The sequence below is a fragment of the Benincasa hispida genome, chromosome 1 (genome assembly GCF_027475165.1).
Source record: "Benincasa hispida cultivar pf3 chromosome 1, pf3_genome.v1.1, whole genome shotgun sequence".
NCBI lineage: Eukaryota > Viridiplantae > Streptophyta > Magnoliopsida > Cucurbitales > Cucurbitaceae > Benincasa > Benincasa hispida.
Window position 1 is genome coordinate 72,112,539 of NC_143478.1, and position 13,866 is coordinate 72,126,404.

Below are 13,866 nucleotides of genomic sequence, written 5' to 3' on the forward strand. Positions count from 1 at the left end.
AGCACGAAAAACATAAAAAATGTCTAATTTTTCACGAAGAACATGCACCCAGGTGTATCTAAAGAAGTCATCAACAACAACTAGAACATATTGTTTGCCTCCCAGACACTCAAATTGCATGGGTCCTATCAAATCCATATGATGAAGTTCCAGAATACGGGAAGAGCTTAAGTGGCCTGATTGTTTATGAGAGGCATGAGTTTGTTTACCAGATAGGCAATCTCCACAAATAATTCCAGAAGACGATAAAGAAGGGAGACTGGTTATAACATTAGTTGCAAGAGCCTTTTGAATAGTTTTCATGCTTATATGCCCAAGACATTTATGCCTTAGGCTCACTTCATCTTGTCTAGAGAGATGACAAACCTGCAAAGAATGATCAGGACTCCACACATAACAATTATCAAAAGAACGTAAACCTGTCATAATAAGAATTTTGACATCGTCTATGACAACACATTTGTCTTTGGTAAAGCTCACATTCAATCCTTGGTCGCATAGCTGACTGATGCTAATAAGATTGGCAGTGAGTCCTTCAACCAACATTACATCTTTTAGTGGAGGAAGACTCGAATATTGAGTTTTCCTTTCCCGATAATTTTTCCACAAGCACTATCACTAAAAGTGACCTTTTTGGAACTGATAGATTTGATGCTGCTAACAAGCACTTTGATATAATCCTCTGAATCACTAATATCATCAACATTACATATTCTTTGCTCTGTCTCTTCAGAAAAGTGGGACGTTTAGCCTGTATATGACTAAATTCACCACACTCTAGACATTTGAAGTTATTTTCCTTATGTGAAAGTAGATTTCCTGACTTGTCAAATTCACTTTTACTATTCTGAGATCTAAATTAATTGGGAGTATAACCATTAGACTTGTTATTATTATAAGAGTCAGACCTCTTGCCAAAACGTTTTAGCACATGGTTAAACTGTTTTAATAGCAAAGCAATCGATTCAGTAAGAGGATCTTTTGATTCTCTATTGTCACTTAACAACTCTTCTTTAACCACGGATTGAGGCAATTCCTTTATTTTTCTTTTCGACTGTCCCATCCAGAGACATTTCAAAAGTGAGTAAGGAACCAAATAATTCTTCTACTCTCAACTTTGTTATATCTTGAGCTTCCTCAATGGTCGTGACTTTCATGTCAAATCTCTTAGGTAGAGATCTAAGTACCTTCCTGACAAGTTTTCCTTCCGAAATCTTCCCTCCGAGAGCAAATTACTCATTTGTAATATCTAGCAAACGTACATTGAATTAAGCAATGAATTCTTCTTCATGCATTCTAAATGCTCAAACGTTGATGTAATTAACTACAACCTGAACATCTTTACTTTAGACATTCCCTCATGAGCAACAAACAATATGTCTTACCTCCTTAGCTAAGATACGAATGTTAATTAATCTGAATATGTTGTGATCTACACCATTGAATATGGCATTCAAGGCACGAGAATTTTCTAAAGAGACTTCATCTTCTTCTCCAGACCATTGATATTCTGACTTCAAAATTTTCTTTCCATCATTAATTTTGATGGTAGGATGACTCCATCCAGATATAACAGCCTTCTAAGTTTTACTATCAATCGACTTCAGAAAGGCAATCATTCGAGCTTTCCAGTAAGAATAGTTTTTTCCATTAAGAACAAGTGGACAAGTAGTAGAACCTCCTTCCTTTATTCCTTCCATGATCGAAAAACCTGAGATAAAGGTGACCCGCTCTGAAACCAATTGAAAAAGCGCTAGGATGACTCACCACTCGATATACGAATATTAAAATGAAAGCACTAACAACAACTGTAACAACAAAAATACCAACAACAAGTAAACAAGTAAAAACACACAACAGTTGGTATCCCAGTTCAGTGATAAATACCTAGGTCTAGAGAGCAAAAAGTCCAGGAAAGATAATCCACTAATATTAAAGAGTTAAGGAATTTACAACATAGTACTTATTTGTAATACACAAACTACTACAGTGACTCACGTAGAGCTTAGCTCACACTGCACCTAGGCTCCCTCTAGATGTGAGACTCCCTCTCAACTAAACTTAGGCTCCCCCTAAGTATGTTAATATTAGTATCTGACACTTCTGTACCCGACAGTATGTGAGACTCCTCTCAACTTTATTATCTTCCTCTTGGATTAGTGAACTCCCTTCACTGACAATTCTTAAGTCTCTCTAAGACAGAAAACTCCTTCTCTGAAGCTAAGGTCTTAGGCTCCTTCTAAGATTGAGAATCTCTTCTCTTGCAGCAATGGCTTAGGCTCCCCCTAAGACCTTGAAACTCTTCAACGTGTTGCATTCAATGGATGAAGAACATGCACAGTGGAATAGTGAGCAAACAAGCAAGAACACGATATAGAATAGTTCAACTGGAATACAAAAAAACGTCTTGCTCAATTACACAAATGCGACAACCCTAAATGATTTGCAACACACCTTAAATAAACAAATCCAATAAAGGAAATAAGTCCTCATTTGGAATAAAAAGTCACGCTTTAAAAAAGAACATATCCGACTAAATACCACAGCCGGATATTTCCAGATATGAAAAATATTCAACAGGAAAATACTCTAATATCACAATTGGATGTTAATACTTTATTTGAAACATCTGCAGAACCACTGTCTTAGAGAAAATTATAAAGCCAACAAATCAAATCTCCAACAACTTTCTTTTAAATTATGTGGAATATGAAGATAAAGAAGAAATTGTACACTTTTTAAGATGGTGATGGATCACAATTTCACTAGTTCAAATGTAAAATAGATTTTTTCCAAAACTGGTGATGTTTTTTTTAATAGACAACTCCTTTTAAAATTGAAGATAGTTAATTTAAACAAAATTTTTATTAGAGGTGTTTTCAAATATAGAAAAATGAACTAAAATATTTATAAATAATAGTAAAATATCACAGTCTATCTATGATAGACTGCAATAGACAGCGATAGACTACTATTATTTGTAAATATTTTTAGCAGTTTTATCATTTAAAATAATTTTCTTTAATATTATTTATTATTATTATTTCTTATATTCCACTACTATCCCTATCCCCTACTAAACAATAATATTCAAAACTAGGTGATTAAAAATTAAACATAAAGGAAAAGAAAAGAATCCTATGGAAATTGGGATTTAATTTGTAGTACAATATACAAACATTTTTCCCATGACGACAAATAAGAACATTAAAGTGGCCATACTCACACGTTAGGCATTTTGATTTTTGACCAAGAAAATGTCTTTTCTTTTTGTCTGTCCCAATTATTTCTGTCTATTTTTCAAAAGATCAAAATGGTCAAAATTGGATGGAAATTATGTTGATGTGTCTTTGTATCATTTTAATGCTCTCTCTTCTTTACCCAAATTGCCATTCTCTTCTTCATTCTTACTGTTGGGAAGTTGATAATATTGTCTTCCTCAGCCACCCACCTAATTAATCAAATTTACAAGAAGATTAGTATATATAGTCATTATATTGGACAAAGATTATTTAATTAAACTATATAATGTTTATATTCCTATTGTCACAAAAAAAAAAAGAATTTTATGTTCTTTTTGTGTTAAAAGATGATTTAATTAAACTATATAATGTTTATACTCCTATTGTCACCCAAAAAAAAAAGAAAAAGAAAAAAAAAGAAATTTATGTTCTTTTTGTGTTATGATTTGCTCAAGAACTTTATATTTATGTTTTAAATCCAAGGCTTCAAGATTAGGATTAGATAGAGTACATGTGTTATAGAATAACTCATAAAGTGTCTTTTTCTTTATATTTCAAGGAAATTGGTAATGTGATTACTCGGTTACAATAATGTTTAGAAACAATCCTTTTCTCCAAATCTTATATAGATTTTGAACCAATGTGGGTATAGTTTAAGTGTTAATGCATATATCATCAATAATCTCTATTACTTTAATAAGAATTTTTTTTGGTTTTTAAATAAAAATCCTAAAAAGAATGCCAGATAAAGTTTTAAAAATTGAAAACGAAGTCTTCTTTTAAAAAACCCACAAAAAAAAAAATATTGTTTTTTAGGTCCCGTTTAGTAATCATTTTGTTTTTTATTTTTTATTTTTGAAAATTAAACCTATTTTCTCCCAATTTCTTACATTGATTTGCATCTTTCTTGAGAACAATTGTTGAATTCTTAGTCAAATTTTAAAAACAAAAACAGGTTTTTTAAAAGATATTTGTTTTTACTATTTTACATTCATCAACTTTTTTATTCTTGATACAGTGTTTACTATTTCTTACTCAAACTAAAATAGTTTACACCTCAAATATATATTATTATAACTTGTTTTTGAAATAGTGTTGACTATAATTAATTGGGTTTTGAAATAGTATTTACTGTAGAGGTAGTGTTAACAAATTTCATTTTTTTCAATAGTATATAAATATAACAATTTTAATATTTTGTTGGAGAAAACCCTAATTTTACATTTTGCATAACCCAGCAAGATTCCTCTCAAAGAGAGTGAAACCCTAATTATATGTTGGAAAGTTACACACATCACAACCAAATTGTTCTCAAAAGAGACCAAGTTCCTCTCACATTATAAAAATTCATTTTTCTAATAAAAAAAAATAAATGCTTTACTCCATCTACTTAATTTTGGTTCATTTTGGTCTTTATGTTTCCAAAATATTCGACTTTGGTTCATTTTGATTCATGTTCTTCAATTCTGGTTCATTTGGGTCATTGAAAGTGACCATTTTGGTTTCTTTACTTTTATTTTTATTTCATTTTTAAGTGGACCAAATAGTCACTTTTTGAAAGTTCGAGGACCAAAATCAACCTAAAGTTAAAAGTACAATTATGAAAATGAACCAAAATTGAAAGTATAGAAACTAAAATGAATCTTTTAAAAATAAAAAGACTAAAATAAATTAAAACAAAAAAATATTAGAACCAATTTAAACTAAACAGACCAAAAAAACTATATTTTCCAAGGATTGACTCTCTTTCATGGAAGAAGAGGAGCCATCTCCATTGCACGTGTGTGTGTGTAAGAGACAGCAAAAAAATAAAAAATAAAAATAAAAATAAGGGCAGCAACGATGAGACAGAGAACAGAAGGATTCACCAAAGATTCAATTGCTACTTTTTGGATTTTCCCCAATCAATCATCCAAATTTGGTCTATTCAACTTCAAAACTTTCCTTCTTTATATATATATATATATATAACCTTCAATTTCTTCTTTTTCTTTTTTTTTTTATTATTATTATTTTACATTTTTCTACTCCAAAATTCCCTTTGGATTTTTTCTTTCAATTTAGCAATTACTCAATGCTAACCCATAATCATTTCCCCCTAAAAAAACCCATTAAGTTTTTTTGTATCTTTCTCTCATAAATGATTATCATTTTAGCTAATTGGCACATTAATTAGAGACATTATGTTGATTACTCCTTACCCCACTTTGGAAAGTTTGCTGAAAACCACTCATGATTTTGCTTTAAACCCTGATTTTTAGTGAATAGACATGAGTTGATTTGAAAGCATGCATGAATGGATATAATTTGTATGGCAAAAAAAGTTGTTTCATTGTTTCATCTTAGCTTTCTAACTTTTTTTTTTTTTTTTTAACCAATCACTAAATGAGGTGATGACGTAGATAGATATACCGATATTTCTTAATTAAGTTGACACATATTTAACACCATCATCATATCTCAAACCTAAAAATGAAAGTTAAGTTATCTTCTTAGCTTTCAATTTATATTAATCTTAAAAGAGATACGATTCGAATCAAAATCCGAACAACGACTCCGATAGATTTAAAAGAAAATGCATATGAATATTTATATTTTACCTGAACTCAGTAACGAAGTGATGTAAGAAAATGGAAGCTTCTAATCTGGCTAATTCAAGTCCAGGGCACAATCTTTGTCCTCCACCAAAAGGAGTGAAATTGAAGTTATTTGAGTCTTTATCCTTTAAAAAAAGAAATCAAAATTTAATATTTCCATACATTAATTAACCATTAAAAATTATACCCAAATAATTAGGGCAATTAATGAGTACTTACTTGCCATCTCCATGGATTGAAATGGTAAGGGCTTTCAAAGTGGTTTTCATCAACATGAACTGACCTAATATATGCAAGAACACACCATCCTTTAGGTATTAAATATCCTTTTATCTCAACGTCTTTCATCGTCTTTCTCATCACTCCTGTTATTATGTTTCCTATCCTTAATGTCTCTGTTATGACCTAAATATATCACGACAATTATAAGAAAATATAATATATTACAATAATTTAATTAAATATTTTTATTATATTATAAATGATATTGGAAAATTGAGTAGGTGTCTTACATTTTGTGTAAATGGCAAAGACAAGTAATCACTCCACTTTAATGTCTCTCCAAGCTGAGTTTTCAGTCTTTTCAATTCCATGTTTTCTTCCTGTCCATTAAAAATTATAAATTTAGAACAGAAAAAAATATTCAAAGATAATATAATAATGCTGAATAGAATATATTTTTGATTCATTGGGTTGTGACTGTTGAAATATATCCTTATTAAGACAAAAGAAAATCATTATTTTGTTGTACAGATTCTACATTCATGAATGTAATATCTGTCTTTCATGATTATCTTTTAATTATTTTCCTTTTTTTTTTTTTTTGTTTATAAAAGAAATCTTTTGTGAAAACAAGAGTATATATTTTGAAAAAGAGAGAAAAATAAATAAAGAGGTATTATTGGAGAGTGGAGAGTGGAGAGTGGAGAGAGAGTTATTTTTATATTATTGATGTGGTTGTCACCCAAATGACAGAAACAATCGCTATCAAATGAAACACACATTATAAGGGACAACCACACTCAATAAGTAAATAAAATAAAACCAAAATTATTAATTTAAAACCAAATTCGCAACCCTTCGATTAAATAAATGGATGATTATAAATATATAAATAAGAATAATTATTTCTATTCCTATATAAGTCCTTTTAGATAAAACAAAAAACAAAATCATGGTGTATGTTTAAAATAGACAATATCATATTATTGTAGAGATGCTTTAAACGTCATTGTCGCTAACAGATTTCTATTTTATAAAATACAAAAAATAAAAGTCTCAATTTGAGGATAGATCTTCTATAGGTTAAGACACAAATTACCATCTCAAATATCAACCAAAAAAAAAAGTAGATTTACATTTCATTTTGGTCTTTTTTTTATTACAATATAAGAACGGAGAATCAAACCTTTGACCTCGAATTTGATAGTATGATGCCCTTTGTCTCGTTATTTTTGTCTTTTCCCTTATTTTGTTACGACACGATTTATTAAGTATATGCATATAAGCATGTTAATATGAATATTATTCCAAGTCATATAGTTAAAAGAAAAGGCATTGACCACAAGTGGATATGTATATATTAGATGGAAATTAACTAACATGTCACAAACCACAAAAGTGATTTTGTCTTTTCAAAGTTCAGCAACTAATAGAAATTTTGAATGTTTGAAGATATTGAAATGGAACCAACTTAAAAGTTTAAAGCGATATTTAAATATCTACAACATATTTAAACAAAAAGAATAATATAGAGAAAGAGTGTTCATTCTAAAACTATTCGAAAGGTTTGAATCTTTACCCTAAATTTGTACATTAAAAAAAACGATAGACTAAAACACGAGAGTATGATGCACGTACCACTAATTGATGGAGGGCAGATGGGGAATCTGAAAGGTATTTAATGGCCAAAGTGATAAGAATTGGGACAGAATCTTGGCCTGGAATCATCATATCAATCATGTTATCTGCTATTAGTTCATCTGTGACTTGTTGGCTTCCATCATTCACCAAAACATCCACAACATCATTAATTGGGATTGCATTACTCAATTTCTCACCCTTCTTCTTTCTTCTACCTTCTATTATTTCTTGCACTAACTTAACCATTTTCCTTTTGGCCTGAAGATTTTGACATAAAAACATAAACAATACAATTTTGCTTGATTTTCCATTTTTTTTAATTTTCAAGAGAAAAATACCTTTTTCTTCCTTTGGATTTTGAGTCTAGTATCTATTTAGTCTCTGGATTTCAAAATCTAACATTTTTAGTCATTCCTTAAGTAACCAAATGTAGTATCTGGATTTCAAAATCTAACATTTTTAGTCATTCCTTAAGTAACCAAATGTTATAATTTTACCCTTGAGGTTTGAGTTTTCTTTCGATTTTGTCTCTATGTTTCAAGACTTGTACTTTTGATCTCAATTTTTCATTAAAGACTCGTATCAATTAATTAATTTAAAAGAATTATAAAGTTTCACCATTGTTTCGTCCCTATTAAGATGAATTTAAAATTCTCACTTCATGATTATTTTAAATTAATTAATAAATATTCACGCCAAAGATTGAAAGGGAATATTTAGTCTGAAAAAACGATATTAAAAGGATAATCTTGAAATTTAGGGATTAACTAAAACAAAACTCAAACCTCAAAGGTTAAATGGACTAAATTGAAATCAAACTTACTAAAAGTATAACATTTTGAAACTTAGAAACCAAATGAAAACTAAGACCCACAATCTAGGGACCGAAAAACAATATTTTTCAATAATCTCAATTATATATGAGAACACAAATTTTTATAAGGAAAAAAAAAAACTTGCCTGTAATGATCTGTAAAGTCTGCTTCCTGGGATGTTTATTGGGAAAGCCATAATCCCAGCAATGAATTGATTAAACTGTTTCTTGAGAAATTCCATTTCGTCACCAGCCTCCAAACTGATCAGTGTCTTTACTAGTACTTCAAAGGCAATCTGAAGAAATTAATCAAATATAAATTTTATTTTTTTATTTTTTTTTGTCTCTCAGTTGAGAAAAATGAGAAAAAAAAAATTACTTATGATTATGAATGTGTGAGTTTCTTGGACAATATGATTCCTAGCAAAATTATGACCAACCCATGTTTCAAATGAGAGCAATTTCTACCATAAAATATTTAATCATCTTTTTAACATATTCTTAATATACTTCACTCCACTCTAATATTATTGGGCGAACTTAAAATTTAAGTTGATAGATTACGAGAAATTTAATCAAAACAAGTAAGAGAAAAAGAGGAGGTACATTTTTGGCTTCATCTTGAATGTAGATAGGATTGTGTTGACAAGTATTAGTCCAAGTAGGGATGGATTTTTTAAGATATTTCTGCATGTCTATGGTTACTTGAGCTTTGAGATGAGATGACTTGAAAAATGCTCCAATAAGGCCATGAATTCTTCTATGTAAAGAGCCATTGATAAGCAATATAGAAGATTTTCCCATCAACTCTGTCACAGATTTTGGATAAGATGGCACAAAAAACTTTGCATCACTTTGTAGAATAAACCTATTCACTTCTGCATCAGTTGAAACTATTGTTGGACTTCCAAATATATGTGATTTGAAAACCTTTCCATACCTATAAAAAAAAATCCCATTATTTCATGTTCTTAAAAACGAGATATGTCCGCAACCAAAAGGTTTCATCAGAGACGAAACGAAGAAGGAACGACAAAGAAAAATAAATAAAGATAAACTTTTACGACGGTTATCTCTATGAAAATTTCTAGCTATAACCCTGAAACTCACCGTCGGCGACGTGTGTCCATGAAGGTGTCGGGACGTTGAGAGTAAGCGGAAGAGATGAAGTGGAGGGTTTCGCCGACGAAGGGGAGACCGAGGGAGCCGGAAGGAAGTGAAGGATTGTTGGAGGAGATGAAAGAGTTTGAAGATGATGATGATGATGATGATGGTGTGGTGGGGATATTGATGAAGCTTTTGAGGATTATGATTGTGGAAGACATAAAAGCTGCAGCTGTGATGAGCTGCACAAATATCCACAAAGAATCCATTTTTTTGATGAATCTGATCTTTGTGTGTGTATAGATTTGTTTTGAGATTTTGCAATGGTACTACTCAACCCTTTTGAGATCTCTCTTTTTTTTCCTCTTCTCTCTCTATCCTCTCTCACCTTTTATATATAAATATGAGGGCTCATATGATGATCACCACTCTTCAAATTTTGAAGGTTTTTTTTTTCTTTTTTGAGTTATTGCAATAATATGAATTTGCATGGTTTTTAGGTCCACAGAGACTTTACCCTCCCTTTTACGGGGTAAAATTGACAGTCACATTGTGACGATCTCTCCAAATAATTGAGAGAGTTTTTCTCTTTTTTTTCTTTTTTTTTTTTTTTTTCAAGGAAGAGGTTTTATTATGTAGAAGGTGTAGGTTGAATTTTCCGTAATTAAATAGTAGAGAAGAGGGATAGGGTAATGCTACCTAAGGGATTTATTGTAAAGAATACATTTTAGGAAAAAATAACAACTCTCCTTTAATAATATTTTTTTAGAAAAAAACTTAGGTGCAACCTTATTGTGAGTTCAACACTTACTGTACTTAATGAAAGAGGCTGTCATGTGTCAAATTTTTTTAAAAGTAAAAATATTTATTTTATTTTATTACGTAAAGATAAGAGCATTAAATTAGATACAATGTAAGTTGTATCTAATCGTTGTCCTTCTTTTAATTGTATTTTTATTTTTTTAAAACAAAATTATAAAAGGAAACTTTTTTTTTCACAATTTTATGAAACTTTACCACGATAGCACATTCTTCCTTGTGTTTCAAAAAGTTAAAGGCAAACTAAATTACTTAATATTTTGAAGAAATTATAGGGTTATTAGAAGCAAAAATATATATAATTAGAAAAACACATAGATTTAAGTTTTTTTATATTAAATTGTTTAAATATAAATTAAGGTTAAATTACATGTTTTGCGCTAAAGTTTATTTCAAGTTTTTGTCAAATTAAGAACTTTAAAAAATATTTTTTAATATAAATCTCTAAATTTTCAATTTTGAATGAATTCAATAAGTCTTTATAATTTTGATTTTGATATCTAGAAAATAAGTTCTTACACTTTTATATCTAATAGATGTGTTGGTTTTGTAAAATATTGAATATGCCAATGGCCTCATTAGGACAAAAAAATTAAAAAATTATGAACCTATTAGATACAACTTTCTAAATTGTTCAATAGCCTATTTGACAAAATATGAAAGTTGAGGGGACTAAGATTTTTAATATAACTTATATAATAGTCAAAGTGACCTTAGCTCAACGATCATAACTTTCCTTTTCAAAGATCGAAACTTCAATCCTCCATTCCCATCATTATTCTACTCGATATATATATAAACTAACATAAGGGACATATATAAATTTATCACTCTTTTTTCCTCCTTTTACACAATTGAACAATTTTGAAGATTGAAAGAACAAATCTTGATAATTAAAGTTGAATAAATCTTTTATAAAAAAGAAATGTTTTATATATTTATAACTAGTATATAGTAAGGAAGTAAAATTACTTATTTAAAAAAGAGTGAAATGAAAAGAAAGAAATTATAATGGAGAGACAAAAGACCAAAAGTTTATTTAATTTCAAAGTTTGAATGATGTAGCTCTAGAATATTGGCTCAATAACATGTTTAATGGATGACAAATTTTCTTTATATATTATTATTAATATTATTATTATTATACATATAACACTGCTCAATTCAAAGATATAGACCTACTTATTACACCCTCCATCTCAAAACATTGATCTTTTAATAGAAAGTGAGTTTTCCAAAGTAAAACTTGGATTATCCCTCCATTAATCTTTGACCATTTGACTTTGAAATTTTTATCATTTCTATAATTACCATCCAATGGAGTAACTTCTAGAGGATACTAAGTTTGATATTTTATTTAATTATTCCTATATTATAAGTTTATAGCTATCATTTATCAATCAAGGAATCGATATTAAATTAAATTTGTAAAACGTTATTCTTTTGTTGATGAACAAGGTGAAGCACAAATCAAAGGCTATAGTGATTACTTCTTACACAATAATCTTAGAGATCTAAGTATAATTTAAGGGAGAAAAAAGTTCCTTTCAAATAAAATTCTTATTATATTGAAATCTTATTAGTTTCGTGAGTACGTCTGAACTAGCTTTTACATACGTCGATTAATCTCACATGACAACTGTCTAGCATCATCCTTTATATAATTTGATTGTTTAAAAAACTCATAAAAGATATAGCCATGAATCATCACGACTTGCTTCTCATGCCTTCCATGTTAGAATAATAAATATAAACTTCCTTTTGATCATCACTCCACATAGAGGATGCATGTGCCACCCTATGTGATGGGAAATTTAAAAAGGGGAATTTTTTTTTTTTAATTTGGAGTATTCATCATTGCCCATAAAATCTTTTTGAATCCAACCCATTTTTCTTGCACATTTTCAAAGATTTCCCTTTGACCCTTTCCTTAACTTATGTTCATTTTAATGACCCAACATTCATTCATTGCCAATTTGTTTAATAATTAAGTGTTCCACACTCTCTCTCTTCAAGCCTAGTACCTAACTAATTGATGTGTTAGTTTATTTAACTCACTAAATATAATAGTATATTGTTTTGGCACATATCATCATCATGTCATCAAACTCTTTGGACCTAATCTTTTCTTTTCCCTCTTATTTTCTTTGTTCATTTTCAAAAGTTTATATATATCTTTGAGAACCTCATAGAAAGCTAGAGAAAAGAGTTCTTTATTTGCCCTCAAAAAAGAGACTAGAGCTTTGGGATTATTTTGAATCTTGATTGGGGAACTTTGTATAATCTATACAAATAAAGATATAATTAGACAACTTATATGGAGCCTTAACATTTGACTAGTTGCACTAGTGAAAGTTGACATGCTTTTGGCTTTAAGAACACTTGACTGATCCATTTCCTTCATCCATGGGATTGTTCTGATTTTTTAAAAATAAAAATTAAAAAAAAAATCAAAAAGCTTAAAATTGTTCTTCATAATTTCATGATTTTAAAAGAAAAAAATAACTATACTAGTTAAATTTAAGCTTTCATTCTTGAACTTTTAAGATTATGTTATTTAGATTCGTACAACTATACTTCAAAAATTTTCTAACAATTTTTTAAATTTTCAAGATTATGCTCTTTTAGTCCCTATAACTTAAAGTATTTCTAATAGATTTTTAAACTTTCAACTTTGCACTTAATTGATATGTCATTAACTACACAAATTTAGCGATAGTGGTACATTCGCTATAACTTAAGAACTATAGGGTGGACTAATTTCAGGCTAGTTCAAGCCACTAGTACAAATTTAAGAATGAATGACATTAAAGGGAAATGTTTTTTTTTTTTTTTTTACCAAGACAGAAGCTCCAATTTGTTGTAGTGAATGTGTTTTATTAGTATTAACATAACAATGGATGCATGCTAGATACAAAATTAAAATTGTATATCCTATCAACCCTTTCTAAGTTATAAAACTTAAATAAATACAACTTTAAAATTTGATAAACCTATAAGAAACTTCTTAAAACGGCCTTTTTTTTTCGAAGAATAAGAACATGATAAACACTACTTTAAAAACACAAAATCGAACTTATAACTTAACCTAAAATATATGACTCAAACTTATAATTTAACCTAAAATATATGCCAAACATAAAAACAAACTGCTGAGGAAATAAATCTTTTGAAAAACCTCCATCTGAATTACACCAACAATACCCTAAAGTTTGACAAATATTGGCCTTTGGTATTGAGGCAATCTTAGCTAAACAAAAGACAAACATATTCTGTTCATACTGTCTGACAATTGAATCTAATACAATCAAAGTAACTCATATATAAGTGATCTGTTGGTTTCTAAATGGTGACTTTGTAAAAGGTTTATCAACATTTCAAGTTCCAATGAGCCTTTAACTTGAAACTAAATCTGCAACAGAAAAAC

General features: G+C 29.2%; 1 protein-coding gene across 2 annotated transcripts; it reads right to left on the reverse strand.

The window, feature by feature from the left end:
- Positions 1-3,063: 3,063 nt before the first annotated feature.
- Positions 3,064-9,981, reverse strand: LOC120091319 (3-epi-6-deoxocathasterone 23-monooxygenase CYP90D1-like). Of its 2 annotated transcripts, none has more exons than XM_090307357.1 (8): positions 9,627-9,981; positions 9,123-9,456; positions 8,663-8,812; positions 7,700-7,960; positions 6,352-6,441; positions 6,059-6,244; positions 5,843-5,957; positions 3,064-3,451 (listed from the first exon to the last, which is right to left on the reverse strand). In XM_090307357.1, the coding sequence occupies exons 1-7, from the start codon at positions 9,887-9,889 to the stop codon at positions 5,892-5,894; spliced, it is 1,350 nt and encodes a 449-aa protein (XP_090163483.1). In that variant the 5' UTR covers positions 9,890-9,981; the 3' UTR covers positions 3,064-3,451; positions 5,843-5,891. The 2 variants fall into 2 exon arrangements, with proteins under 2 accessions (XP_090163483.1, XP_038905609.1); XM_039049681.2 differs by having other exon boundaries at positions 5,843-5,964.
- Between the last annotated feature and the right edge of the window lie 3,885 nt (positions 9,982-13,866).